The sequence below is a fragment of the Rhagoletis pomonella genome, unplaced genomic scaffold (genome assembly GCF_013731165.1).
Source record: "Rhagoletis pomonella isolate Grant_MI unplaced genomic scaffold, Rhpom_1.0 Rhpom_scaffold_00002, whole genome shotgun sequence".
In the NCBI taxonomy this organism is placed as follows: Eukaryota; Metazoa; Arthropoda; class Insecta; order Diptera; family Tephritidae; genus Rhagoletis; species Rhagoletis pomonella.
In genome coordinates this window covers 48,949,482-48,977,119 of record NW_023458556.1, presented here as the reverse complement: position 1 = coordinate 48,977,119, position 27,638 = coordinate 48,949,482, and the positions used below count along the sequence as shown (strand labels likewise).

The following is a 27,638-nucleotide window of genomic DNA, read 5'->3' as shown; positions in this document are numbered from 1 at the left end:
ATGCGGTATTTACATATGGCCTTTATAAATCACCAGGACTAGATGGGGCCCATCTTTGTCTATTTCAACAAGGAAGTAATTATATAGCCCCAGTTGTCTCTGGATTATACAAAGCGTCGCTATTACTGCGCCATATTCCTAGTAGATGGAAGGCAGGTGAACCTGACCAGATACCTTCATCCTACAGACCCATTATCCTCAGCTGTTTTATCCTAAAAGGCATGGAAAAATCTTGGATAAACACATAAGAGAAGTCAACTTATCGGAATGATCACTTAATAAGAATAAATTCGCCTATCAACCACATAAATCCACTGATACTGCCATTTATAGCCTTACGTCAAAGGATTATCCATTAATCCCACTAAAACTAAGGTTTACCGGATAAAAAGCTTATGCGTGACTGAATTTAATAAGGGCGGTACTAGAATAAGGTTTTAAAATGAAGCAAAATGCCTGGCAGGCAAACTTGGATGCAACCCTCCACAAATCGATGACACACTTTATTACTTTCATTCGAGTTTTCTGGACACCTTTGGGACTACTGGTTATTTAATATGGTTGTGAAGCCGCTGGTCACCGACATGTCCCTGCCATGGTGGACTAAAGCTACATAAAAAGCTGCTAGTATAAAACTAAGTAAATTACACCGAATTATTTGCTTTGGCACACAGTGCGCTAGTGAGTATACTACCTTCCCAATCATAATAGAGAGGGAGGCCACTCTTTTAGCACTGCGATTCCTAAAAACCGGAAATATGACAAGTAGCGTAGGAAACTCTTAAGGCGGATTCATCGTTTAAGTTCAGAACTTTTCTTCCATGTGGTTGTTGTTGCGTTTCTCTCACCAATAGAGAAATATAATAACAACCACATGGGAGAAAAAGTTCAGAACTAGATAGTTGAATCCGCTTTTGGACCAAACCATGAGATGAATAAAAAATTTAAGATGGGAAAACTGGATCTGGTATACTTGGGATGAATTTTAAAAGAGCGATAACTATTGGACAGCGTCCCCAACATTTTCCAAGCAGAGATTCAAGCAATAAATATCTCTGGAAAGGAATATCTCCGAAGAGGCACAGCTTCTAAGAACATCTGCATTATCTCGCATAGTCAGGCTGCCTTGCTAGTAAAATACCGATTCAACAAAACAGTACTACTGGGCTGGGTGCCAGAGAATGAGGGACGGCCTAGCAAAAGAACCACAATTTTTCATGACCCGGAACCCTATATGGGCTCACCAAAGCCCACGATAAATTCCACTAGTGCTGAAGTGATTGTCCAGGACAAAGACAAACTAAGCGGTTGATCCGTCAATCAAAATATGCTTTAAAAACGCGCCTAAACTAGGCAGAGAGAACCTTCAAACTCTAATTGGGTACTTCACGGGACATCGCACCTTAGTAAAATAAATCTTTGAGCACCCGTCATTTGTGTGAGCTGGACGAAGAAACGTTAGAGCACTGCCTTTGTGAATGTGTTGCTCGCGCTCGCGCAGGATCGCTCACCTAGGTGGTATAACACTTAATCTATTCGAAATGCCTTCATGTATAGGATAATGGGCCACGCCCAATAGACTACCTTAGCGGAAGCGGTGCTTATGGCTCATAATAAAAAATAATAATACGTTGCGAAGTTTTAATGAAAAGCAATTTAAAGCCAAGCTCCTCACTTTATGCCCTAAATGGCCCAAAAATGTAATGTGATTTTTGCGAAAAATTCTTGAAGAACGCATAGGTGTTCCTAAATGCAAGGGCAAAGCGGCAAAATGAAGTAAAAAAAAGCCGTCGGATTCCTTTGAAAATATGGCAACTGATGTCTTTGTGGGCTCATCAGTGTAACCGTATAAAGGTAATTATATCGTGACAGTATTAAGTTGGTGTTATTCAATGAGTGCTTTTCTCCTTGCCGTCTATATATGTAAAACACATATAGACATAACTTAAACAAGTGAATGATTCTCTTAGCAAGAGAGCTCTAGCGGTTGATATTTAGGGAGCTTTATCCCCCCCACACACATATGTATTTACACACCAGATTTTCTGTTAGAGGTCATAATCCTTAATATATTGCATTAAATACTTCAAAGTAAGTTTATTGGGTCTTAATGATTTTTATGAAATTTCTCATGGGACTTTTGTATGATATTCACATTCCGTGCACGCTGAAGTATGCTGAAGTGCATCAATTTAACTACGCATGACGTTTGTAAAAAATATTGTGGTCATTATTTTGTAGTGATATGTATATATATTTGTAGTTAGATGGCTGAAAGACTACGCATGTACTTGTATATGTAAGTATGTGTAGGTAATGATTTACATTGTGTATTTATAACAACTATGTAAACTACATTGATTTACAGCCGAGTGTGCCTTATGTGGCTTGAAAGCGCCTTAAGGTGAATTCAAATTACGAAGAGAAAAATACTTAGCTGTCAAGTACAAATAAACAAATTTTTCCAACAACGATTGTAGGTACTCGTAAGTATGTAAAAAAAATACTTATTTTCTAAGTTCATGCTTTTTCTCGAAATCATTTTCCAACTGGGCTTTGTAAATATACATACATTTGTATTAGTGTTAAAACACAGTAAACAGAATTGGTTAAACAAAAATATTGCTCTGTACATTTATTTATTAGTGTGCATCGATGCTACTCTGCAATAACGACACAACTCTGTTAAGCGTCTCATATCTCTAACCCTTGTTCAATCCATGTGTGTAAGTAGTAAAAATTACTAAAGTAAATAGGAAGAATCAGACGTGGATTCGATAAACATTAGAGAAATTAGACAGTTAACAATAGTAAGCATTTTGTTTTTTTTTTTAGTTTTGAGTTGTGCCGTTCTTGTAGAAGACTATCGATTATATAGTTACACAAGTCTACTTAAAAAAATAAACAAATTTTTGTTAATTACGAGTAGAAATCATTCAGCATTAACATTCCAATTAAGTCTACGCATCGGTTTTGTAATCGATTATTTATTTAAATTTCAACAAAAAATATTTGCTTTTGTTTTTTTTTTTCTTTATATACAAATATTTTGTATCGTGTGTTTTTTCTGTTTTGGTAACACTCTTACCTGAATTTATTAATTGCTTGATCACCTAATTCATAAAATTTTATTTCTTCACTAAATACGTCTAAAGGGACATTGACCGGTCTCCGCAGTCGACCACCTAAATGAGGGAGTTTCATTGTAAAATATATATAAATTATAGTAATGATTGTAACAATAATGATGAAAATAATAAGGAAAGAAAATTGGTTTTTCACGGTGTTTGTATGTTTATGATTGTTTAGTGTGCATGTGTTGATGCAAACGATTATGTTTTGTTAGATGAAAGAGGGGGTAAAAGAGAAGAGCAGAAAAATTCATGTTAATATATATTTATTACAATATTTTATATTAATTTCTGTGAAGAAAAAATACATGAAATATTTTTTTTTTATATTAAAAAACATTCTTGGTTCAAATAAGAAAATATTATTCAAGCATTAAGCATAGAAATTATACAGTTCTTAAGAAAAGCAAGTAATATTTAAACAAATAACACAACCGACTTCAATGTTAATATAAAAATAAACCAAATTAGTATGGGACCACGACCTTTCCGATAAAAAAAATATCAATAATGGTTCGGGTGGTTCAAGATTATCCGGTAGTATACATAAAAAAAGTCTAAAGAATTAAAAACCTTTCTCCTTTTTTGAAGTTGGTTAATTGCAAGAAGTAATTTGCATTATTTCAGTTTGAAAAATTCTTTGCCGTTGCTGTAAATATTCTTGAAGAAAAAAATAACCAAATTAGTATGGGACCACCTATAAGGTAACACCTTTCCCTAAAAAAAAAAGAATTATAGGAATCGGTTGACGTGGAAAAAAAGGAAAAAAAAAATATTCCGACGAATTGATAACCTTCATCTCTTTTTGAAGTCGGTTAAATTTATTTTTTTTTTTTGTGCGTCATTCTAAATGTGTAAATTTTTCGTTTTTCTTAAGAGCTGTACACCGAGGTTTATTCTAAAATTATAAGTAAAAAATCAAAATCATCACTAAAAGAATTTTTGACAGCAATTCGGGTGGTATCAGAGGAAGAGGGAGGCTCCTACTGCGATAAAAAGACAAAGTGGAGAAGGACTTGTGGCTTCACTAGGCATTTCCAATTGGCGTCAGTTGACACAGAAGCGAAACGACTGGTGTGCTTTGTTGAACTCGGCCAAAATCGCTTAGGCAGTTACAGCGCCAAATAAGAAAAAAAATATATAAAAACCACCCTCTTAAAATTACCTTGACACCTAAGTGAAGCTGAGAAATCCGTTTAAGGACAGACAATGTAGCTGATCCATTCTCAATTCGATTGAGCAAAAAAGGCGCTACCCCAGTTTAGAGAAAGACGGACAGAAATGGAGAAAGTTTTCTGTATTGCCATCCTCCTTTAGACAAGATGCATATTAGGATTTCGATGTTAGCTGCGGCAGCCAACTAGCGATCGAACTTGCTTCGATTTCAATTTGCCGCCCAGGACTGCCGCAGGCTAGTGGTGAGAGGTAGGTAGTAGCAGTCCGGATGACCCTTGTTCAATCACAATGCTGAGCAACATAAAAAGAATCATACAAAAGGCAATGCGGTTTGCACTGAGTGTACTTCTGGTATGAAAAAGCTTTTCATATAAAGAATTTGCCGTTGGGAGGCAACTTATGAGCGTTGTAGAGTGCCTCACGCTGTGAAAATAAATAAACTGTGAAAATAAATAAACTGCAGGCATGTCTCAACGCCACTGGATCAATGAGAACTTGCTCTGGAGTCATCACATTTTATATTCAAGCAACAGCAGTGACGAGGAAGTTGCAGCCCAAATCCCGAAAAACCCTTTGGGAATTTGTATACTGTTACAACAACACCAATAACAACGAGGAAGTTACAAATTCGACGATCTAACGACTTCTACACCAAGTAAGATGCTTCATACAGGTGTCAACGGGAAGATACCTGGGTTGGCAAATTAAGGCAAGGGTGTGTTTTTAGTTATTATTTCAGATAGCAAAGCGGCACGGAGTCGCGTTTTGTGTATAGATAATTTAGGATTTAAATTCGAGAAAAGGCGAACCAAAAAGGTATCCGCCATCCTTTAAATTCAAATTTAGAAGTTTACATAAACTACACAAAAGGCTAGATTTGAAATTATACTCGATGGTAAGTATGTATGCAGAAAGGAATTACATAAACCACTGCTTTTTGGCAGAGTTTCATATTCATTAAGATCTATTTACCAAATTCTAGGGTCTGTTCTCATATATAGTTAGAAAAATGGGTTAAAGAAGCCTTAGAAGCGAAAGGCGAGAAAAGAGATTATTCATTATGCATACATAATTAGATTATTATTAAGGTAATTAAATCAAAATAATTATTCAACAAATATGTATTCAAAAAAAAAAAGATAAAAACGTAAGACTTACACCATAATTATATGTATGTAGTACACTTACCACTTTGATAATAGTATAAAATTGCATCGAAGCTCGGCCGACTACGGTCAAAAAAATATTCATTTCTAAGCGGGTCAAAGTACCGTAATCGCCGAGCTGGATCCCCCAGCAGTGTGTCCGGAAATTGATTTAACGTTCGTAATTGTGTTTCGAACCTTAACCCGCTTACCTATAGCAGGAGGCATTGTGCATCGATGAAAAAAAAAAAATTCAAATAAAACAAAAATCATGAAGAATAGAAAGAGAATGCATTGAGAAATGCAAGAAATTTGAAAACAGTATTATATAACCTTTTAGGCAAAAGAAAAGAAGTAAACATAAAAAATATTTTACAAAATAATGGTCAGTGCAGACAATAGATAATTGTTTGCTATATATTTTGATCTAGCAAATGTAAGTAATGTTGACTGAAATTTTAAAGAAGTCTTTGAATTTTAATTTGAGTTCGAATTTGAATTGGAATTTGAGTTTGAATTCGAATTTACATTTAAACATATAAGGACGTGTGTGAATGGGTAACAAAGTTCTGTGGGGAAAACTGGCGAATAAAATGTTTACTATGTTGAGACAGTTTTGACAATCTGCTGTGTGAAATGAAATCTTTTTTGACAGCAGTCAATTTTTGACAACCACAGAATAACATATTGTATATTGAAGTGAAATTAATATCTTAAGAAAACATCTACCATCATTGATCGATTTAAGATTTTAATCAATTTAATTTTAATCAATTCAAGTTTTTGAAACATTAACGAAATGTATTTACAAGAAATATTTAATTAGTACTTCTTAATTTTACCACCAAAAACTCCATTTCCTAATATTTTATGGTTTTTGCTTAAATTTAGGGCAGAAAAATTATGCACATCAACAATTTTTACGTTTGTCAAAATTTTCTATGCATTTCTCAAAAAATTTAACCAGCCTAATGAGCTTGGGAAATTTTATTCACCTCATACTTGTCAAAAATTTAAATTTGAATCTGAACTTGAGTTTCAATATAAATTTGAGTAGGATATTTTGTTTGAAATTTGGAAAAATTTCTGGTTAATATTGAGATGACGCAAGCTTAGAGTGAAAAGTTGCTAAGTCGTTTATTAAAAATTTTGCAGGGAAGGAAAAAAAACTTTTTTATAGTAATTTCTTCAAGTATTTCGCAAAAATTTTAATACAAATTTTTGTATGTTTAAAGCAGGCAAAGCTCCATATGAATCAGCAGGATTTGGTGTTTATTAAAGCTTTCGTATTATTTTGACCTTATCGGATTTTCGGTAGCTCTTTTGGACTTAGCAAATTTGCTTTTCATTGAATATAAACGGGAAAAAATAAAACAAGTGCCTTAATGCTTTTCAAAACAATGCATTTTTAATTTATCTTGCTTCCTATATCAAAGTATGAGTTCTCATAAAAGGTGGACTTAGCCACTTTTCACTCCAAGCAAGCGATATTTATAAATTGTAGAATTTCAAAGCTTGATTTTGAATCAAATTTAAGTTTCAGTTCAACATAAATATGATTTCATAAGGAAACCGAGTGTGAATTTGAGTTTGAATTCAAACAAGTCGTGAATTTAAATTTTATATTGAAGATATTATACAGTGAAACCTGGATATAACGTATTTAAAGGGGTTGATATAGTTTATATTTTTTTAATAACGGGAATATATATAACAGTCAACATTTTCCGAATCCGCAATGTAGATGCTTTAGAGTCGACACTTTTTATATAGAGGCTTTTACTAACGGGACCTTCAACGTCAATATATGGAGCCCCAACCGCCGAAAAGACGTAAGCGACATTTTTTGAAAATTTCATTTCTAATGCAGAAGTGTATCTAGATGTTCTAGGATTATTTCTGCAACAAAAAAGTATATTTTGAAAAAAAAAATGACGCTTATGTCATTCACAGAACTAGGCGGAGGCTTTTCGGTCGACACAAGTAGCTTTTGCTTACGGGACTTTAATCGCCAATATATTCCATGGAGCTTTTTTCTTTAGAAATATTTTCAATAACGAGGTCTTTTATGGTACTCAATAAAAAATTTTGTATGTTAAGTTTTTCGTTTTATTAAAGTTCGTTATGCCGAGGTACACTGTATACTGTTCGACATGAGTTTAAATTTTAACTTTATCAGAAATTTCAATTTTGAAATGGTGTTTGAAATAGGACTAAGATTTGATTTCTAATTCAAATAGACAAAAGGAATTGAATATAATACTAAAGTAAACCGTTTTAAACAATATTCGCATTTCAACAGAAATTTCGAGTTGATTAATTGAGTTTCACTTCTTGTTTCTTATGTACTTACATTTATAACGACTCTTTCGCAAAAATCATGATCATGAGGAATGGGTTCAAAGTGCTGTGGCCCCCCACCATACCCATGACCTGCCCCCCCTTCTTCGTCTTGACTGCTTAATTTGGGTAAAGACCTGCAAGTAAAAGATGATAAAATTTTTGAATTAGTAAGCGTAGAGCTTTGGATAAAAAATATATATATATATATATATATATTTAATTACATAAATATTACATACATTATACAATAGCGGTATTCACACCAAACTTGTTGCCTTGGTACTTGGTTTTTGTATGTGTAACGAAAACAACAAAAAGCTAATTAAGAAAACATGGCATGCTTTGCAGACTGACCCGCGCATGCATTTTAGGTAAAAATCTCAATTTTCTGCGTGAAAGTAAAATTTCCGAAATGACAAAATGAATAAAATTTTGATTTGATCGGTAAATCTACTTCAAATTTGTTAAATAGACAATTTCATAAGAGATTTTGTACTTTTTACTTAAAAATAAAACTTAAAAAAAATTTATAGGGTTTAAATTTAAACTTTTTCTAAATTTTGAAAATTAAGTTTAACTCAACAGATATGAATAAATGGAGATTTTTTACATCCATTTTACTGTATTACGAGTTGCGTTTTGTTGCGCTCTACACCATTTTTATTTTTTTCGAAATCCTGGTTCCGTATTGGAAATTTTCCCCGAATTCGTCTCGTTTACGCTATTCCTGAGCTTTTTGGTTAAAATAGTATGATTTTGAAGAGTTGAAAACCTTGCATATATTGTCAAAATTCTCTGTGTCAATACTTTTTTCGTCACTGTAGCAATAAAAATGAAAAAATAAAAATATTCTCGAAACCAAAAAAATTGCAAGAATCTTTTCTATGTTCTATATAGTATGAATCATTATAGCGGTAATATCTCAAATGTTCGATTAATATTACTTTACACAGATTTAAAAATTAAATATTAAAAAGATTGGCAATCCCAGCCTATTAATGTGTAAGGTTTTTTTGTAAGTTTTTTTAAATTTGTGTACGAGCATAATTTAAAATTCCCCTTTCAACAAAATTTTAGTTCACAATACTCGTATGAAAATGTGCAAATTTCTTTGTGCTTGTTGTTGCACCAGAAGCATAAGCACTTGACCTTTTCAACGAATTTTTGGCAGCATTTCCATTGTCGTTTGCCAAGCGTTGATTTGTGCACATTTAACACTTCAATAAATGTAGCGTTAAGCGGAAATTTTTATGATGGTGCTTAAAGTGTAATTGAAAGGAATTTTTGATAAAAATAAGTGTCATTATTTTTTATTTTTGGCAAGTGTTAGCGGTACCTTGTCGAGTAATAAACTAGGTGAAAAATTGTTTGATAGTTTGGCGCAAATTCTAAAATTTGTGATATTTAGAGTCGATTTAACTTAAGTAAGCAAGAAGAGAATTTTCAAAAATGAGGTTTCAGATGAAATGAATGGCCGTAGATGTGCAATAAGGTTTTACTTTTTCGAAAAGAGCTGCCACCTGTTAAAAAATTTTATTCAAATTATTTAATAAGGAATGCCAAAGAGTTGCCATCTTGTAAAAAAAATAACTCAATTTATTTAAAATAATAAAAAAACTATTCCGCTGTGGATATCAATGAAATAGTTTTGAAAAGACTTTATTTCTTCTATCTATACATAGTATAAGGGAAAGTCGAGATTCTTTGTACGCGGTAATCTCGAAAACTACTGAACGGATTTTGACGAGATTTTGTCTAATATACTCTGTAACGACAGGAGAGTGACCTTTTTAACATAGAATTTTAATAGGGTTGCCACCGCATCGTTCGTTGGACTGCTAAAAGTGAGGTGTCAAATAAAAGGGATTGGCCTCTAGAAAAGCACTAACATTATTTTTGGAAAGGGTTGCCACCTGTTATTAAAATTACTATATTTAATCATAATAAGCGTAGGCATCAGTTCTGCACCGTCACTGTCAATAGAAGCGACTAAGCATCTACATGTGCAACAATGTGTTTTTCTGAGTGGGGTTGCCACTTATTAAAAAGCTAAAAGATTTTCGCCGTTCGTTGGTTTACAAAATGAGATACCAAATGAAAGGGCCTGGTCTTCGCAAGTACAAAAGCTTTCATTTTTAAATAACGTTGCCACCTATTTAAAAATTAATGTCTCCTATACATAGTATAAAGGAAAGACGAGATATTTTGACCTTGCTAATCTCAAAAGCTGCTGAACGGGTTAATATGAGATTTTTTAAATATAATCTGTATCAATAGGAATATTATCTTTAGTACTTTAAATTCCTATAGGGTAGCCACCTGTCTAAAAAATTATTAGATCCGCACTGTTCGCTTGATTACAAGAAATGAGGTGTCAAATAAAAGGGCTCGGCTTTTAAATGTGAAAAATTTGTTTTATTTCACTTTTAAATGGGAAATAATACCAAAATCTGAGTTTTACTTTATTTCCAACAAAGGTTGACAAATTTTGCCTTACTCAGCACAACTGCTGACTACTGGGCCTTGCACAGGATGGATCAATGCTTCGAGAAGCAAACCAATTTACTAAAAAAGAAAATTGCAACAATTTTAATTTTTTTCAATTTAAATTTTTTATTGTTTTTTTTTTTATTTCACACGGCACGCTTTGAAGCAGAAGAAAAAATCAGAACAGTTTTTGACACTTTCGATATCAGAAGCAACAACAAAATACAGGCAAATGTTGTTTTTGCTCTAATGCTACTACCTGTTTGATATGCCTTAAATTAAACAAAATTCATATGAAGAAAGTAATATTCAGTAAATATTTTTCCTTATGAAAAGTCTAACAAAATATAAGGACTGCTCGGTATATTGGACATAGCGCTAAAATAAATAAATAAAATAAAATAAATAAATAAATAAACAGGTGAAGTAATTAAACGGGTTTCTCGCTCTGTTAAAATATATACAAATTTGATTTGTTATATGAAAATAGTTTTCTTTTAAGAAACTTATAAACCGGTCGAAGGCAGCGCAATCGCAGACGGTTTTTCATTAAAATTGCGGCTATTGCTCAATTTAAAGCAAGCTTCAGCGAATTTCCAAACTGTATAACTTAAGTCGATCACCAAGAATAAAAGTTTGTCAAAAATGTCTTGCGAATTATTTACTTTCTGCGCTTGAAAACCTTGTAAATAATTCAGCTAATGATTATTTATCGCTTCTGGTGAAATTGTAGATAGTAATCACCAACCTTGAGAACTTGATAATTTATTAAGTTATACTGTTATTTATTTACATAGCGATGCCTACCAAAATGACGAGAGCACATTCTGTACACGCACACGCAACTACACATATGTAATACAAGTACTCCCTTGCCGGCATAAATGCACCAATACAACCCATAAGTATCCATAAATAAATAACCTTCTTAAATCGTTCATGTTCGATCAAAGCGGAGGAAAAACTAATCCAATATTTGCCATCAAATTACTTTGAAGGACGTCGAAGATGATGGTGATGATGTTGATGGCTTGATGTAGTATGAAGTGAAGTGTAAAGCAGAGAAAAGGCGTAAAAAGGGCTGCAATGAAGCCTAAGAAGAAAACTTATAGCGACTGAGTGAAGGAAATATTTTATTAAAAACGACCTTTGCAAGAGGCTGGGTGCAAAGTAATGCAGCCAACAGCAATGCAGTAAAAACAAATACATATAAGTACTGCCCGTACGTATGTATGCGTAAGAAGAAACTTGTAAGAGCAGCTCCTTCAAGCAGTCAAGTTGAACGAATTTATATGAGGCTTGCACTTTCAAGACCTACATGCTTCCATTCCACTCACCCACCCATTCACTAAAGCTGGAAGGCTTCCGTCGGCGCCAGCAGGCAGGCAGTCAGTCTATGGTTGTTGCCAGTCTTGAGAGAATGCCACAAATGCAGAGAAGACAAAAATAAATAAATCGAATATTATTATTTGATGTTAACAAACAAAAAGTTTTGCAAAATCAAATTGCACCCAAATGCACACAGCTCCCTACCCTTTGCTCATCCATCGACAACAATGCTCCCCTTCGTTTATTGTCACTTGCTGTCGTTTAGCCATTGAAGAAAACTTCAATGAAATCATATGAAACAAACAAACACCTAGTGATTGGCAGAGGACGAAGTATTGGAAAACAACAGGAAAATGAACAATAAATTCAAGGAAATGACGTCAGTGCACGACGTAAAGTGCATATACACCATGACAGCGGTGTGTTGTCTAAGATGATGTTGGCAGCGACGCCGGTATTAAAAATACAAACTTTCATGTTCGAGAATGTACATTAGGGTAGTCCAAAAATTGATGTGAAAAAGTGGAATCGGAATTTTTAAGCTCTCCTCCACTAGCTAATAACTAATACTTAAACAATCTCTAGTTAATACTAAAAATGGTTAAACAATTCTCTACCAAGGCGAATTGAGATATGAATTCGCCGCCTTGTTCTCTGCTGCTAATAAGTAGAGAAGAGTTACAGAAATGAGCTACTGATCAATTCAGAATTATCCTTAAAGGGGTTCGAGGGAATAAGAATATATAAGGGAGTGAAACAGCGTATAAACCAGCGCGGTGCGGCTCTGCATAAAATGTGTTCCCTGTGGTGGACATGGCTGAACTGCCCGACTGGCTGAGTGAAGCCAGAGGTACTTGGCCTGCCATTCATTCAGAATTCTTAAGAATGCAGCAGCCTTTCTCCGCATGATAAACCAAAAAGCGCTAAGTGTCTTTAGGTTTGAGCGAGTTTGTGATTGAAATGCGCCTAAAATTAGCTAAAGGTTTGTCACCAAGATACAAGCCACTCTGCTCATAACTTTACTTTCATAGCTGCTGTTTTTCAATCATATTTTGCTCTCCAAGCCTTTTCAGCAGTTATGTTGCGTTCCTTGAAAGTTGTAAGATACAACCAAGAACACAATTCTTTTCATGTATGCGCACAAGTACGAATTCTATACACTTCTCAAGTGTCTCATAAACGTAATCGCTAAAGTAATGAGCTGATGACACTCCAACTCACCCTAAATATAACTTTCGGCACATAGATGGAACAACCTAAGTACAGTCCACCCACCAACTTTTAACGTACATATATTAATTTCTGATTAAACGTATTGCCTTAATATGATGAAGATAAGTATTTTCAACCCGGGTGCAAATATCATATGAATCAGAGTATTCAAATATCTCTGTATACATACATAGCTTATGTTGATACAAACAATAGATTGCTACATGTCTATATACTAGTGATGTTTTTCGCATCAATAAAATTAAATTTTTTCTTTTCAGCGAGCAATGAAAAACGCATTGCATATTATGAAAGTGTATGAAAATGTGACAATGGATAAATTTCATATGCACTTTGTTGTTGGCATAACCGATAACCTTCTAGCTGCAAAATTTGGGAAAATGGGTTATTGGTACGGTGAACATAATTACGGCAGCCGAATACGGGACATAAAATAATTTTCTAAATTTTTTCCACACAACCTTTTCCAATGAGCCCTGAAACAGCGTCTTTATTTGGCATATATTTTCCAAATTTTTGTGAGAGCAGAACATATGTACAGCGTGGCGACGAATAACTGTTACCCAGATATTTTTGAGAAATAAAAGAGTCCTTTATAGATTTTGCGAAAAAAGTATTTTATTGTTATTTTTCCACAGATTTTACTTTAGTTGCATTAATTAGTTTTTAAATTTTAATCCTTATTTACATTTGCCAGCAGTGTAAACTTTGAGAGGAAAGTTCATTTGGCACGCAGGTCTTCGTCAGTTAATTTATTCCACATCTTCTGTAACCATAGGCTAATTTTCTCCATTTTGAGTCCCTTATACTCCCCCTTCTGTCCAACCTAAGGCCTCATACTCAAAAATCGAATAGACTCGGAACTGGTGACTAGGACGGTCATTCATTCGACCAACCTTATACAGTTTTTTTCTTTTTTGTACTTTTTTTATACAAAGCCTAAGAAAAAATACACCTGAAAAAGACTTGCGTGCCAAATGAACTTTTCTCTCAAAGTTTACACTGCTGGCAAATGTAAATAAGGATTAAAATTTAAAAACTAATTAATGCAACTAAAGTAAAATCTGAGGAAAATTATCAATAAAATACTTTTTTCGCAAAATCTTTAAAGGACCCTTTTATTTCTCAAAAAAACCTGGGTAACAGTTATTCGTCGCCACGCTGTACATACTAGAATATTTTTCTATAATTTTTTACTTTGTGCTCGGGATTTTTTACCCGAAAAATTTATTACTAACATTCCTAGGCAGCGAAACATGATGAAAATATCCGACTATGTACTCTTGAAGTAGAGGTTGTTTTCAACGGATTATCTTCAGACTAAGATTTCGACTAAGCACAATACAGTGCATAGCATCCGGAAGGAGCGTACCTTTGAAGGGATCAACTTCCCTTCGATCTTGAAGAACTTCTCTACTTTTACAACATTCTCCTGGAAGCCTTTTCATTTAGAGTTTCTCATGTTGAAGATACAATCCTTTTTTTGACCTAGTTTTGCCCAATGAGTTCTTCTCTCTTTACAAAATTTGGAGATTGCCACACATCACAGCACATTGGACAGGTGATAGCACCAGAGCAAAAAACAACAAGCTGGGTGTATATTGCTGTAGATTTTAGAATCCATATACGTAAACAAAGTTTGAAATTTTAGAGTAAACGGTATTCAAAAATGCCAATTTAAAGACGAATTTCTTGAAAAAGTTAAATCAAAAAAGTAATTTTTAAGCAAAAAACAAAACCGACTTCAATTCTCATATAAAAATCTGTGGGGTAACGTCTTTCCTTTAAAAATTATAGAAATCGGTTAATGTGGTCTAAAGTTATGCGGTAGCATACATAAAAAAAAAATAAATATTTCGTCCAATTTATAGCCTTCCCCTTTTTGTGAAGTCGGTTAAAAAAGGAAAGTGGAAAGCTACCAGTGAAATTTCTTTTTGAAATTTGAACAATAATGATTATCGTCCTTTCAATTATCGTCGTTTCTATTCAAACTCAAAAATTCTCAGTTTTTCTACTACATATGTGCTTCTAGATTTGAATCACAAGCGTCCAGATTTAAGAAAAAAACTAGTTCATTGGCATGTCATTTATTTATGAGGTTTTAAGACATCAAAATACCGAATACGGGCCAAATAAGGGACATTAAAAGAAACTACAGAACCTTTGGCGTCCCGTACTTAAGTAATAAAAAAGTAACAGGACAATGGACGAGAAAAGAGAACTGTCCTGTATAATACAGGACGGATGGTCACCGTACTCATAAGTTGCAAGTTTCTGCTCGCTGTTTCCACATGACTGCATAAATTCTTGATGTTTTCGAATTGAGACAAAGTGTAAGCGCGCAGCCAGTTTGTTCTTCCAAAGTCTGTAATCATTTAATTTCCCTTGCGAATTGTTTTCTTGCATTTGTCTTTATTCGATTTAAGGATGGTACGAATACATATATCAAGGACGAGAAATCATAATTTTCAGCTGAATGGAGAAAAAAGACACACATTTTAAACGAAATGTCTATCTTACTTAAAAATTTCGACTTTTGGACTTGTATGGTTTTTGAACTCATCTACTTTGGGCCGAGGCCAAAAAGCTTCTCCAATGGCTTCTCTCCTGTGCGAATTTACGCCAGTTGGTTATCCCGAGCGCAGACAGGTCCTTCTGCACGTGGTCCTTCCATTGCGTTCGCGGACGCCCTTGCTTTAGTTGTCCACCCATCGATGCAGAATCGAAGGACCTTTTCAGCAGAGCGTCGTCATCCGTGCGTACAATATGCCCAAGCCAGCGCAATCGCTGTATTTTTATGCACTTAACTATGTCCATGTCGTTAAAAAGCTCATACAGTTCGTCATTCCATCTTCTCCGATACCCGTCGTGCACGAAAACAGGACCGTTGATCTAACGTAAAATAGTTTTCTCGACGGCTCCCAAAGCCTTCTCATCTTTTTTCAGTATTGTCCAAGTTTCTGCGCCATATAAAAGGACTGGCCATCTAAGAGATTTGTAGATCGTGATTTTTGTTCGTCAAGCTCTGCTTCTCAATTGCCTACCGAGCCCAAAATGAGCACCTGTTGGCAACAGTTATTTTTCGCTTGATCTCCAGGCTGACGTCGTTGGTGGTGTTCATGCTGGATCCTAGGTAAACAAAGTACTTTACTACTGAAAATTTATATCTGCCAACGGTGACGTGTGTCCCGAAACACGTGGACTCTTTATATGTTGACAGGAGGTACTTTGTCTTGCCTTCGTTCACCGCTAGACCAACCTCTTTAGCTTCTTTTTCTAACCTAGAAAATGCTGTGGTTACGTCCCTTTTTTCAGACCTCCGATACCGATATGATCTGCATTTGCCACAGCATCGCTATTTTGCTATACATGGTGCTGCTGTGATTCAGATTGGCAGCTCTTATTACACTTTCCAACATCAGATTGAAAAAGTCGCACGCGAGTGAATCGTCTTGTCTAAAACCACGTTTGGTCTCAAACGGCGCGGGGAGGTGCTCCCAATTTGGAAGGAGCTGAAGGTTGTGTTAAACGTCACTCTCCATAGCTGTATTAGTTTTGCGGGGACATGTGCTATCAAAAGCAGCTTTAAAATCGACAAAAAGATGGTGTGTGTCGATTTACTTATCTAGTGTCTTCACCAAGATTTGATGTGCTGTGAAAATCTGGTTATTGGTGAAATTACTAGGTCTGAAGCCACACTGATAAGGTTCAATCAGCTGGTTCGTGAACGGCTTCAGTCTTTCACCCAGTATCGTCGACAGGACCTTGTATGCAATGTTAAGAAGACTTATTCCGCGATGATTGGCGCAAACGGCGGGATCTCCCTTATTGTGGATTGGGCGAAGTACACAGGGATTCCAGTCTTCGGGCATGTATTCATCAGACCAAATTCCGCATAAAAGCTGATACATGAGCCCCACTAACTTTTCGCCACCGGCTTTGAATAGCTCTGCCGGTATACCGTCGGCTCCGGGGGCCTTGTTGTTCTTAAGCCGCCTTATTGCTGTTCTCACCTCGCCTTGGTTGAGTGGAGGGACCTGAGAATCGTCCCTATACATTGGTCCGGGCTCTCCTTCATCCACCAGTGTCACCATTCAAAAGCACTGAGAAGTCTTTCCTCCATATCTCAAGTGTACTCTGAATATCTGTTACCAGATTTCCATCTTCATCTTTGTAGGAGCTAGCCACGGTCTTAAACCCATTTGATTGCTGCCTTATTTTCTGATAGAATTTTCAAGCTCTGGTTTTTGAACTCACCGATTCAATTTCGCAAACTAATTCTAAGGTACACATAGACTTTGAGATTTTGTTTGCAGTTTGACTACAGCATCTAAAATCTAAGCTCGTGGCTTTAAAAGTTTTAAACGTACACAACTACATCTCACTGACGTCACGCGACAGCACTCGATGTGAAAGAACACTACCGGCAAAAAAATGCAACCCATTTTGTCCCATATACTACATACCTAATACGTATGTATACTTACTGATACAAACATACATATATTCGTCCAGAAAATCTGGTTGAAAATGGGAACAAATGTAAACCATGCGTACTGTGCTTGTTTAAGCAAAGCTACGTCACAGAGGAAGTCTATACATCATTTTAAGACATATGTATACAAAAATATGTACATACATATGTATATAAGTATATATATTTGTAGATATATTTGCGCGACGGATCATAATATTTGACCCCCGTTTTTTTCACAAACAACCGAGAGCCTAAAACATACAAAAATCCATATAAATAGCAACATTTAAATGTACATATATATATCTAGGTATGTGTAGGTAAATATATATCTATATATATATATTTATGCGCTTACACATATACTACAGCATAACTGCATATTTTCACAGATGCATGCTTACATACATATATATGGTATATAGGTCAAAAACTTGTACAACAACAGCACAAAAGCTCACCACCCGTTCACCACCACCGCAACGGCGGCAATACAACAGCAACGGCATTTCAGACGGCACTTTGGCCGACATGATGCATGCACCTCGTCGAGGTTATGCGGCCCACTATGCGGCTTTATTAAAGCGTGTGACGTCACAGCTTGTACATAGCCACTCCTACATACATAAATACATATGGATTTATGTATCTACTAGGTATATTTGTACGTATGTATTTTCATTTGATATATAGTATAACCGCAGTATGAATGTTGTACACATCTATATATGTATCTATTTGTGTTGCATATTGTATATACATACATACGAGTACTTATATGGCAGTGGACGAGCGGCAACGAGCATTGAAGTGCCGCCGCCGTTGACCCAATTTGAATGCAACCGTTTGCCGCAACGAATGTTTTAGCAAGATTTTTGCTTCTCTCTTCATGCTTCCGCTGCCCTTGTTCGCTCCACACAAACATTTACCCACCGACACGCATACAGCGAGATAAACAAACAAAAACGCTAACGAATGCTTATAAGTGGATGACGAACGAGGAGCGGCACCTAAAATTATGCTACGACAGCAATTCTCTAACACAGGCAAAGGCGACCGGCTTGCACCATATGTATGTACTATACATACATATACATACACTACTCATACATACATACATACATACATATGTATATACATGGCAGGTATATAGCAACAACAACAATAAGAACGCTGACGAAGCATTTGACGCTTTGTACCCCCACTTCGGCAGCAGCGTTCACCCGTTTTTGTGTTTTTTCCGCTACTAGTCCGTTCACCTTGGCGTTGCATCAATGAAATATCTTCTGTGTATCTGCTATAACTGGGAGCGCTTAAGGATTGTTGAGTGCAATTTTTGTTGTTATATGCTTGGAATAGGGTGCACCTTAATTTTCAGTTGGGATGATGTACATGCACATACATATGTATGCGATTGTTTTGAATGATACGCATTTTTTTGGGGTGTAGGTCTCAAGCTATTAACTTAGTATGTAGCAAGGGATTTGCGCTCATTTGTGAATCGTTAATAAAACTCAGCAGTTGTAATAAATAAAAAAAAACATCAGCAGGAATTTATCAGAAAGACCCTCATCAATTCAATAACCAGTTTGTTTTGAAAATGGCTTAAAATGTTTAATTATTTTTCGTGCATTTGAAAATACTCACAAAAACGTAGTTGGGTTAGGCTGACGTGGTTGTTGTTAGTAGCCATTGTCTCTTTCCTTCCTTGGAATCACCTCCATACTTGACAAGTAAGTCCGTGAGCACATAGTTTTGACATTAAAATTATCTTTAATATTGATAAATATATCGACATGCATAGAGTATATGTTTATCGATACTGACGTTACAACCAATGTTATTCGATGTCTATTATAGTTGGAAGTTTTTTAGTTTTAGTGATATCTTTCTTTTTATTTGATATTTTTATTTTTATTTTTATATTTTTTTGATATTTTTATATTGATAAAGAATAAAAATTGGTTACAATATCGATAAAACAATCTATGTGATAACATATTTATGCACTCGTTATCGATATCGAATACAATTGACTATGATATCAACTATGAAGCCTGTGAATATGCATAATAATACGTATATCGATAATGATTTCAACAAATTTAATTAGTACATCTCAAAGCTCCCTCAACCACCAGAGAGAGTGTCTGTTGTTTCTTACGCTCGATAATGGCGTCTGGGAATGGAATTGGAAACAGTTACCTCTTCGAACTTTCTCACTTTCTCACTATAAGGAGGCTAATCGTCTCCCCTGCGAAATCCTTGGCATCCCTTTTCAATACCTGGACAATGGAGACCATACTGCAACTAGGGATTCACGTTTATGGCGAATCAATTCCGACGGCGAATAACCGAAAAATTATCAGAGTTACATTCGATAGTTTGTTCTCCTTCTCTGCGCATACAACCGAAATTGTCAATACACAGAGCTGCAAGGATCTCCACAAGTCGCTAGCTGGCAGCACATGGGCCAAAAACAATGGAAACGTACAAGGCAATTGGCCGGCCAGATGGCAACCGCATGTCGTCTGATGTCGCCACAGCACCACCTTCACGACGAGGTACAAATGCTCTCAGTTGGGGAGCATAACATGATGCTCTATAATTAGTTGGTACAAGTGTGTCACAAACGCAGGCACCTGAACGGACACTTGCTTGCAGCGGGGCTTCGTCTGCCTACTCTCACCACCATACCCAAACTTTGCTCTGGCTACTGCAGCAAGCTTAATTCCTACTTGAGTGTCCGGCATGCGGAGAGTCACCTCACGATTCAACTAACTCAACTTAATTAATGCCGCTGTCCCTATGGACTAACCCAATCGGAGTAGCATACTTACTGGGTCTCGCCATTTGCTACGCAATAGGTTTCGTGAGGTGGCAACTCTGCTGTTTGCTTAACGCGCCTTTGTGTTTGGATATAGTGCCAACACATAGAATAAATTTAACAGGTATTGTCTTCCCAGATAGCGCATATTCAATTCTGCCTTAATTTAGGTTTAAGGTAAGGGAAACATGGAAATTTTCAAGCACTTTACACATATGTATTTTTTAAACAAACTTTTTTTGCTGACAACTTATTTAAATTCCAAAAACCGAAGGCCAACTTGAAATAAAAGAATCAACACTGAAATGCGTTAAAATGATAATAAAAGAACACAAATTTCTATGTAAAGTAAAACTCTCTGGGAAGACAATAATTTTGTTGGTCGAAAATCCAGCGAGAATTGTCACTCCAAATATCAGAAAATTAAAGAATTAAGAAAATGTGCTCCCAAATTCTCTCTCAAGCGCAGAAATCTGCACATTTCTGCACGAACGCAAATTTTCAGGAATAAGAAATTTGTATAGAATTCTTTCAGAGTGGCAAAAAACAGGATCTACATGTATATATCTTGTTAGTCCGACTTTCTTCAACATATTTATCAATTTCTTTATCGTAGTAACTTACGGGTTTCCTATATTGATTCCGGTTGAGATTGAATTCCGATTACGAATACGTTTTTTTTCAGCCTAATACCTTTCAATTAATTGGAATTAACTTAATTAATTAAGTAAACAAGTACTTACTCACATTTTTCATTTTAAAATCGCTCAAGTTTTTAAATTTTGAAATTTGACGAACTTGTTTGTTCAAATGATCGTCGAGAAAAAATCCAACCACGTGACACAATCATATGTTTTTCCTAAAGTCTTGCTGGCAAAATTCTTTCCACCTTGAATTTGCAACTTCTCTCCAAGATCGTCGATTTGACAGCATCCACCTATTCGCTGACGTCACACAATACGTTTTGTTTACATTCGCTGTTGCCAATTTCGTGCTTTTCGCAACCGGGAAAATTTTTGAATTTGGTGCTTGGTGCGTTTTTGGTGCTTTTATTTTTAGTTTGAAGACACCAAATTTGAAAATCTTAAAAAAATTTAAGAAAAATATATAGCAATCGTAAGTGTGGTAAGCAACTTTACAAAAATTTAAACAAAATCATGGTACAGTGACAATCATAAGCGACAACAAAATATGTGGCAACACCTTCACACATGCCATAAGAAATCGACCGTCGTTGAAGAAACATTGATTTTTATGAACTTGAATCAGCATCCTTACAATAAAATTATGTATGCATATAAAGTCCATAAAATACACCAATAAAAATTTGGTGCTTTTTCAAATTCAAAACTTGGCAATACTGCATTTTGTTCGATGCTTCCTCTTTTTTTCTTGTCGAGTTCGTCTTGTTCTCTCATTCTGGTATTTGTTGACGTCACGCTCGATTGCTCCCAGCTCGATTGGCGCAATCTTGTATTCTATCATTCTTGCGAAGAAGGCAGTTTGGGCTGCATACTAAAACTCGCTGGCTGCTGTTCCTTTCGGTATCGAAGTTAGTTATTTACGCTTGGAGAGAAGGGTAGAAAGGTACTGGGTTAAATGAACAACGGGTTAGGAATTAAACAGCTAAGGGACAGACTCTCATATGAAGCACGACTTCACTTTTTTTTGCTAATTTTAGACAAACAGTCAACGATAAATATTTAAGTAAGTATGTATGTAAGTAAAATAGGTAATTGATGGGCGCTGACAGATAAAGTTCAAAGGGGTTTGCGTTCATATTTTTTGTGTGGGCATAAATACTTTTTATACACAAATTTATTTTTAACTTCGATCTAATTATGGACGGGGATGAATTAATAACCTAGCAGCTTTTCTAAGATAGTATATTTTGTTATACTTTTTATAGACTCTCGATCTATTTATTGCAAATAAGCGTATATGTACTTATTAACGAATGCATACACACTAGATACTCATAAATAAATAAATTTATAAAAAAATGTTGACCTTGATGGCGTCGAATCAAGCATTACAAGTTGTAAATATATAATCACGTATTCATATACGTACATATACATGGCCATATCAGAAAAAAAGTTTGCCTTACAGCGCTGAATCTTAAGTATTTTTGCAAGTAAATATCGAATATTTTTTTTGTCTGAACGTAGAGTCGCCATTTTAAAGTTTTCGTCATATCTTCGACATTTACAGTCGCATATTAAAGTGTGATATATCGATGGTCTTAGCTCGCGGAGAAAACTTTTTTGTTACAAAGTTAATTCAACTCAATTACCCGTACTACCCTAATACGGGAAAATTAAGCTCACAGAAATCTTTAAACTTTTGTTTAGGCAGTATTTCGATAACTCCAGTAGAGGGATTTAAAATTGATTGTCGAATGTAAATGTCGTTGAAAACAAAAAAAAATTTGAATTCAAGCTTTGTTTGCTTCCAAAGTGGTGCTGCGGTCTAATGTACATATTCACACTTTCTATTCAAGTGCGTAGTCGCTTACGCTAAAAATATCTTCCATCCACATAAATATTTGCTATCTAAAAATAATTATTTCATAAAACAAAAACGAAAAAAAACGCACTACAAGTGAAAAGAACACTTGACGCCACGTGCGGGTGCGCATACATTTGTAGATGACGAAGAAAGAAAACAGCACTAAAATATCAACAGCTAGTAAGAAAGAGGAGTGCAGAGTCGAGGGAAAACCAAATTGCAAATTTGAAATAAGAAATCCTCTGAGTAAACATTTAAATAGAAATTGTGCAGAGGTACCAACCACAACCAATGCACTCACCGAGTGTTCAGAGTTAAAGCGAGACGTATAAGACGATGAAGAAGTGCATTGCGAAGCAATTGCATTTCAGGCAATTGGGGGAAAATTGCGTGCTTACACATGAAAGCGGCGAAATAACATGTTGTACGAATATACATGTATACATGTATGTATGTAGATATATGCAAGCATTTATAGATGTTTATGGTTTCAGAGCAAAAAATAAAAATACGAAATTTTAGTCGAATATTTATTGGATCTCAAGTAACAAGCGAAGTTTACCGCATGGAATATTACAAGTTCAGAAAATGAAAAATTTATTGAGTGATACAATTTTTGTATACAGAAAAACGGCCGGTTCCTGATAGCGGAGGTCCGTTCTAGAAAACAGTCTGTCTTCATTTTCCCGATTAAATTTTCCAAAGAATCACAGCTGCTAAGTGGTGCAGTCTAAGGCTAACTGTTAATCTGAAAAAAACTTTCTTTGCTACTTTCTCCAGATGCAAAACAATCGAAATAATTCCTCGTGGAGTCAGTACTCACTTCCATAAAAAAGATAAATATCTGGGGTTACGCTTGATGACAAACTCTCGTAGAATGAACTGGTAGGCACATTGAAAACACGATGACAAACGAGATTTATGGAACTATAAAAGGTTAGATTAACAATTTGATCGAATTGAATTAAATATTTTGAGCAGGTGGCAACCGTCTTCGAAAATATTTTCTATATAGGGTTTTCTTCAACCTCTCTCGTTTGATACCCACATTTAAATATTACGTTTAAAAGCACAGTTACACACGGGCGTAAAATGGAGAACGTCACAGCTGCATCTTAACAAAAACTCACCAACGCGTGACCGTAACGTAGACGTTGCTTCTCTCTCTCTCTATCAACAGCAAACTTGATATGTCTGTACGCACTTCTACGCTACGCTACGAACACGTTCGTGTGTAACCGCGCTCTAAATTGTGAATAAAATGCATTTTCAGTTTTTAAACATGTGACACCTCCCTCGTTATAAATCTTTCTTAAATCCATCTCGTTGAATACTTAATTTAAAATATTTAATTTAATTTGTAAATAAAATTGCTTTTGAATTTCTAAACAGGTTGGCAACCATCTTCAATCATAATTTTTAAATAAAGTCGTTTTGAACGGCCTCATTGTTGCTATATTCTATTTAACTTACTCTTATCGCTCACCCCAAGACGTTACCAAGCATAACTTCTCTGCATATCGCCATTAAAAAAGAAGCAGAAAACAAAATGTGAACAATACTTTCGGCAAAGAACAAAACGGGAATATAAGCTTTGAAAACCCACTTGAAAATTAAAGCCTCAGGAACTTTCGGACATAGGTCGATACGGGGAAAATATCTTCTCTGAACCATTCACGAGGAAATTTTTTCTCATAGCGTTCCATTAGTTTGAAATGTTTGAATATTAAAACTAATCAAAGAAGGACTGAAAAATAATTACGAAAATTAAGTCAACGAAAGACTTAAGACACGAACTTCTCTTGCATAGAAAATGATAAATTCTTTCGTAAATAGACTGCTAGCCATGATAAACGATGTGGAAGTTGAAATGATCCATTTTTACTCTGGCTTATAATTAACAATAATGGTTCTCACTAAAACGATTTTTCATCCCAACGCCCAGACGCCATTCTCATTCTTAACGTTAAGTTCTCAAAACTTTTGTTCTCTAGCAGAACGTCCTCCAGACATTTGTTCTTATTTGATCCTCCTTTAAAACGTACTCGATACTTCAGTTCTCCTTGAGAACGTTGCCGAGAGCTTTGTTCGCATTTTGTTCTTTACGGAAACGTTTCCAACCCTTTTGTTTTCATTTTGTTCCCGTTCAAACCCCTCTCAATATTGTTGTTCCCGTTTGGTTCTTTGGTGGGAATGTTCTTGACACTATATTTTGTTCTCATGCAGAACTAAACCGAAACCGGAAAGCGTCTAGGTCCCTGGAAAGCAGACGATATTTATTACTTTCCCAATAAGTAGTTTAGTATTGCCTTAAATAAGCGTCACACCTTCGGATGGAATATTCTGCATTATTTTATTTCAACCAACAATTCTATATTTCTAAAAACACCTTTTAGAACATTTACATGTGAGGGATTCTAGTGGAAACTTCCCAGCTAGCCAATGCGGAGTGCTCGAAATATTGAGTGAAAAAAGGACTCTTTAATTCATCAGAAGGTAACCTAGGCGGAGTGTTTTGGGGTGCTCCGATAAAAGACCGAAAAGGTGGCTTTATGGTTTAACAAAATCATAGACAAACAGGGAAGCCCGCACGGAGTCTTTAAAGATTATTTGAGTGAGACTGCGAAATTACTTATCGAAGGAGTCTTAAGGATACACTTTTTTCATATATATTGAGAAGATCGTTTTTCTTCGGAGTATATGCTCCTTTGCAGCTCTTTTCGGAGCCTCCCTAGGAGCATAAGCGGACGGCACAAGGAGTACTAATTGTACACCCTGCGGATTCCGCAGGATTGGAAGTCTCCTGAAGAGAAACAGAGCTTTCCGATCGAAAAATAGTGATTTTCAAGAACTCCACTACCATTTCTACGAAAAGTATAAAATATATGTTAAACTTTGAGCGCTTTGAGCGACCTCTAAATATTTTTTGATTTCAAAATAAACAAGTAAGAAAGTCTAAGTTCGGGCGGAGCCGAACATTAAATACCCGGCGCAAGTATTAAATATATGTTTTCCACCTTTCCGAAAGCTACCGCTACATGATAAGCCGGGGTGCGAAATATTGCAGTTTCAAGCATTTCTGAAATTTACCGTTATATAAAAAGCGTCCGTAATTTTAGTCCGATTTCAATAATTTTCAACGTTTTGCTTTTAAGTGGCAAGCACAATAACCACACCGAGTTTGGTACAAATTGGTAGAACGGTTACCGATATACATATATGTGATCACAAGTGGGCGGTGCTACGCCCATTTTCCAAAATTTTGTCATAAACGTATTTCTTGGTAAAGAATTGTTGCAATCATCAATTTTGAATAAATTTGCTTCAATATTTACTGATTTATCGAAGATTTTGTATTTCTCGAAATTACCGTTATATGGGATGTGGGCGTGGTTATTGTCCGATTTTAGAAATTTTCGGCAAGTTGGTATGCTGTACCAGGACCAACAACTGTGCCAAGTTTGGAAGAAATTGGTGTAGCGGTTACCAAGATATACACATGTAACCATAAGTGGGCGTGGCTACGCCCATTTGCCAAAATTTTGTAATATTCTTATTTTTCGTCTAAAACTCATTGCAAATATCATTTTTTAGTGAATTATCTTCAGTAGTTACTAAAATAAACTGCGATATTTTTCTGAAAATTACCGTTATATGGGAGGTAGGCGTGGTTATTGTCCGATTTTTTAAATTTTCAGCCATTTAGTATGCTGTACTAAGGCCAACAACTGTGCCAAGTTTGGAAGAAATTGGTGCAGCGGTTACCAAGATATACACATGTAACCATAAGTGGGCGTGGCTACGCCCATTTTCCAAAAATTTTTAATATTCATGTTTTCCGTCTGAAACTCATTGTAAGTATCAATTTTGAGTGGATTATCTTCAGTAGTTACTAAAATATCGCAGTTTTCGTATTTCTTAAAATTACCGTTATATGGGAGGTAGGCGTGGTTATTATCCGATTTCGCCCATTTTCAATACCATCCGTCCCACGCCCAACAGAAGTTCACGTACCAAGTTTCGTTAAGATATCTCAATTTTTACTCGAGTTATCGTGTGCACAGACGGACGGACGGACGGACGGACAGACAGTCACCGCTTAATCGATTTCTCTGTTCATTCTGATCATTTATGTATACATTTGTCTATATCTATCTCGATTCGTTTTGCCTGTTACAAACAACCGTTATGTGAACAAAGTTATAATACCCTTGTGCACAAGTGCGCTCGGGTATAAAAATGGGGGTATATTTTTTTCGATATAGAACAATCCTAGGGTGTGAGAGCACTAAAATTCCGACTTTGCTTATTTTGGACCACCCTAATATACATGCATCCGAAAATTTGCCGTTTGTAACATTCGCAATGGAGCAAGAAGTCCATGTATATGTGTGTACATAAGCAAGTCACTTACGACTGGAAGTGGCAAGTACAAAAGTGAAATGAATGTCTTCAAAACTGTTGTTGTTGTAGCCCAGTTAATGTTGTTGTTTCAGTTGAGCTATCCTCCACTGGGCTATTACTTAATGATTGGCTGGTTGGCTGACATAGTGCCTTTAATTGTTGGCAACGCAGCTGTTGCCATCGCTACTGTTGTTATTGTTGTTGTTGAGTTTACAGTTCGCACAGTTGCAAGTTTTGCTGGTAGTGTTGCAAGTTTTGCTGGTACTGTTGCAGCTGCTGCTGCCATTTGGTGTTTGCCACTTAAACTATTCGAAAAGCTCACTTTCTCCTTGAGCACTCAAATACATATGGATATGTACATACATATATACATACTTGTATGGATGCATGCTTATGCATACGCACATATTTATGCTGATACATGCCGCACCATTAATTGTTTTTGTAATTTACAGTGCTTGCTATTGAATTTTGTTGACAGTTACAGGCGTCGGCGGATATGAGCTGCTCAAAGCTACATACATACATAGTTACTACCCTGCAGGAAATTGAATTAGTTTGAAAGCAATTTATAA

General features: G+C 35.6%; 1 protein-coding gene across 1 annotated transcript in view; it reads right to left on the bottom strand.

Annotated features, from left to right (window-relative positions):
• LOC118733752 (potassium voltage-gated channel protein Shaker) overlaps positions 1–27,638 on the bottom strand; it is a 224,938-nt gene that overhangs the window by 72,698 nt on the left and 124,602 nt on the right. Inside the window, exons 2-4 of the mRNA XM_036463286.1 lie at positions 7,806–7,929; positions 5,496–5,664; positions 3,089–3,185 (exon numbers count right to left, since the gene is read on the bottom strand). Of these exons, the coding sequence (XP_036319179.1) occupies positions 3,089–3,185; positions 5,496–5,664; positions 7,806–7,929 (390 nt within the window). The remainder of the gene's footprint in view (positions 1–3,088; positions 3,186–5,495; positions 5,665–7,805; positions 7,930–27,638) is intronic.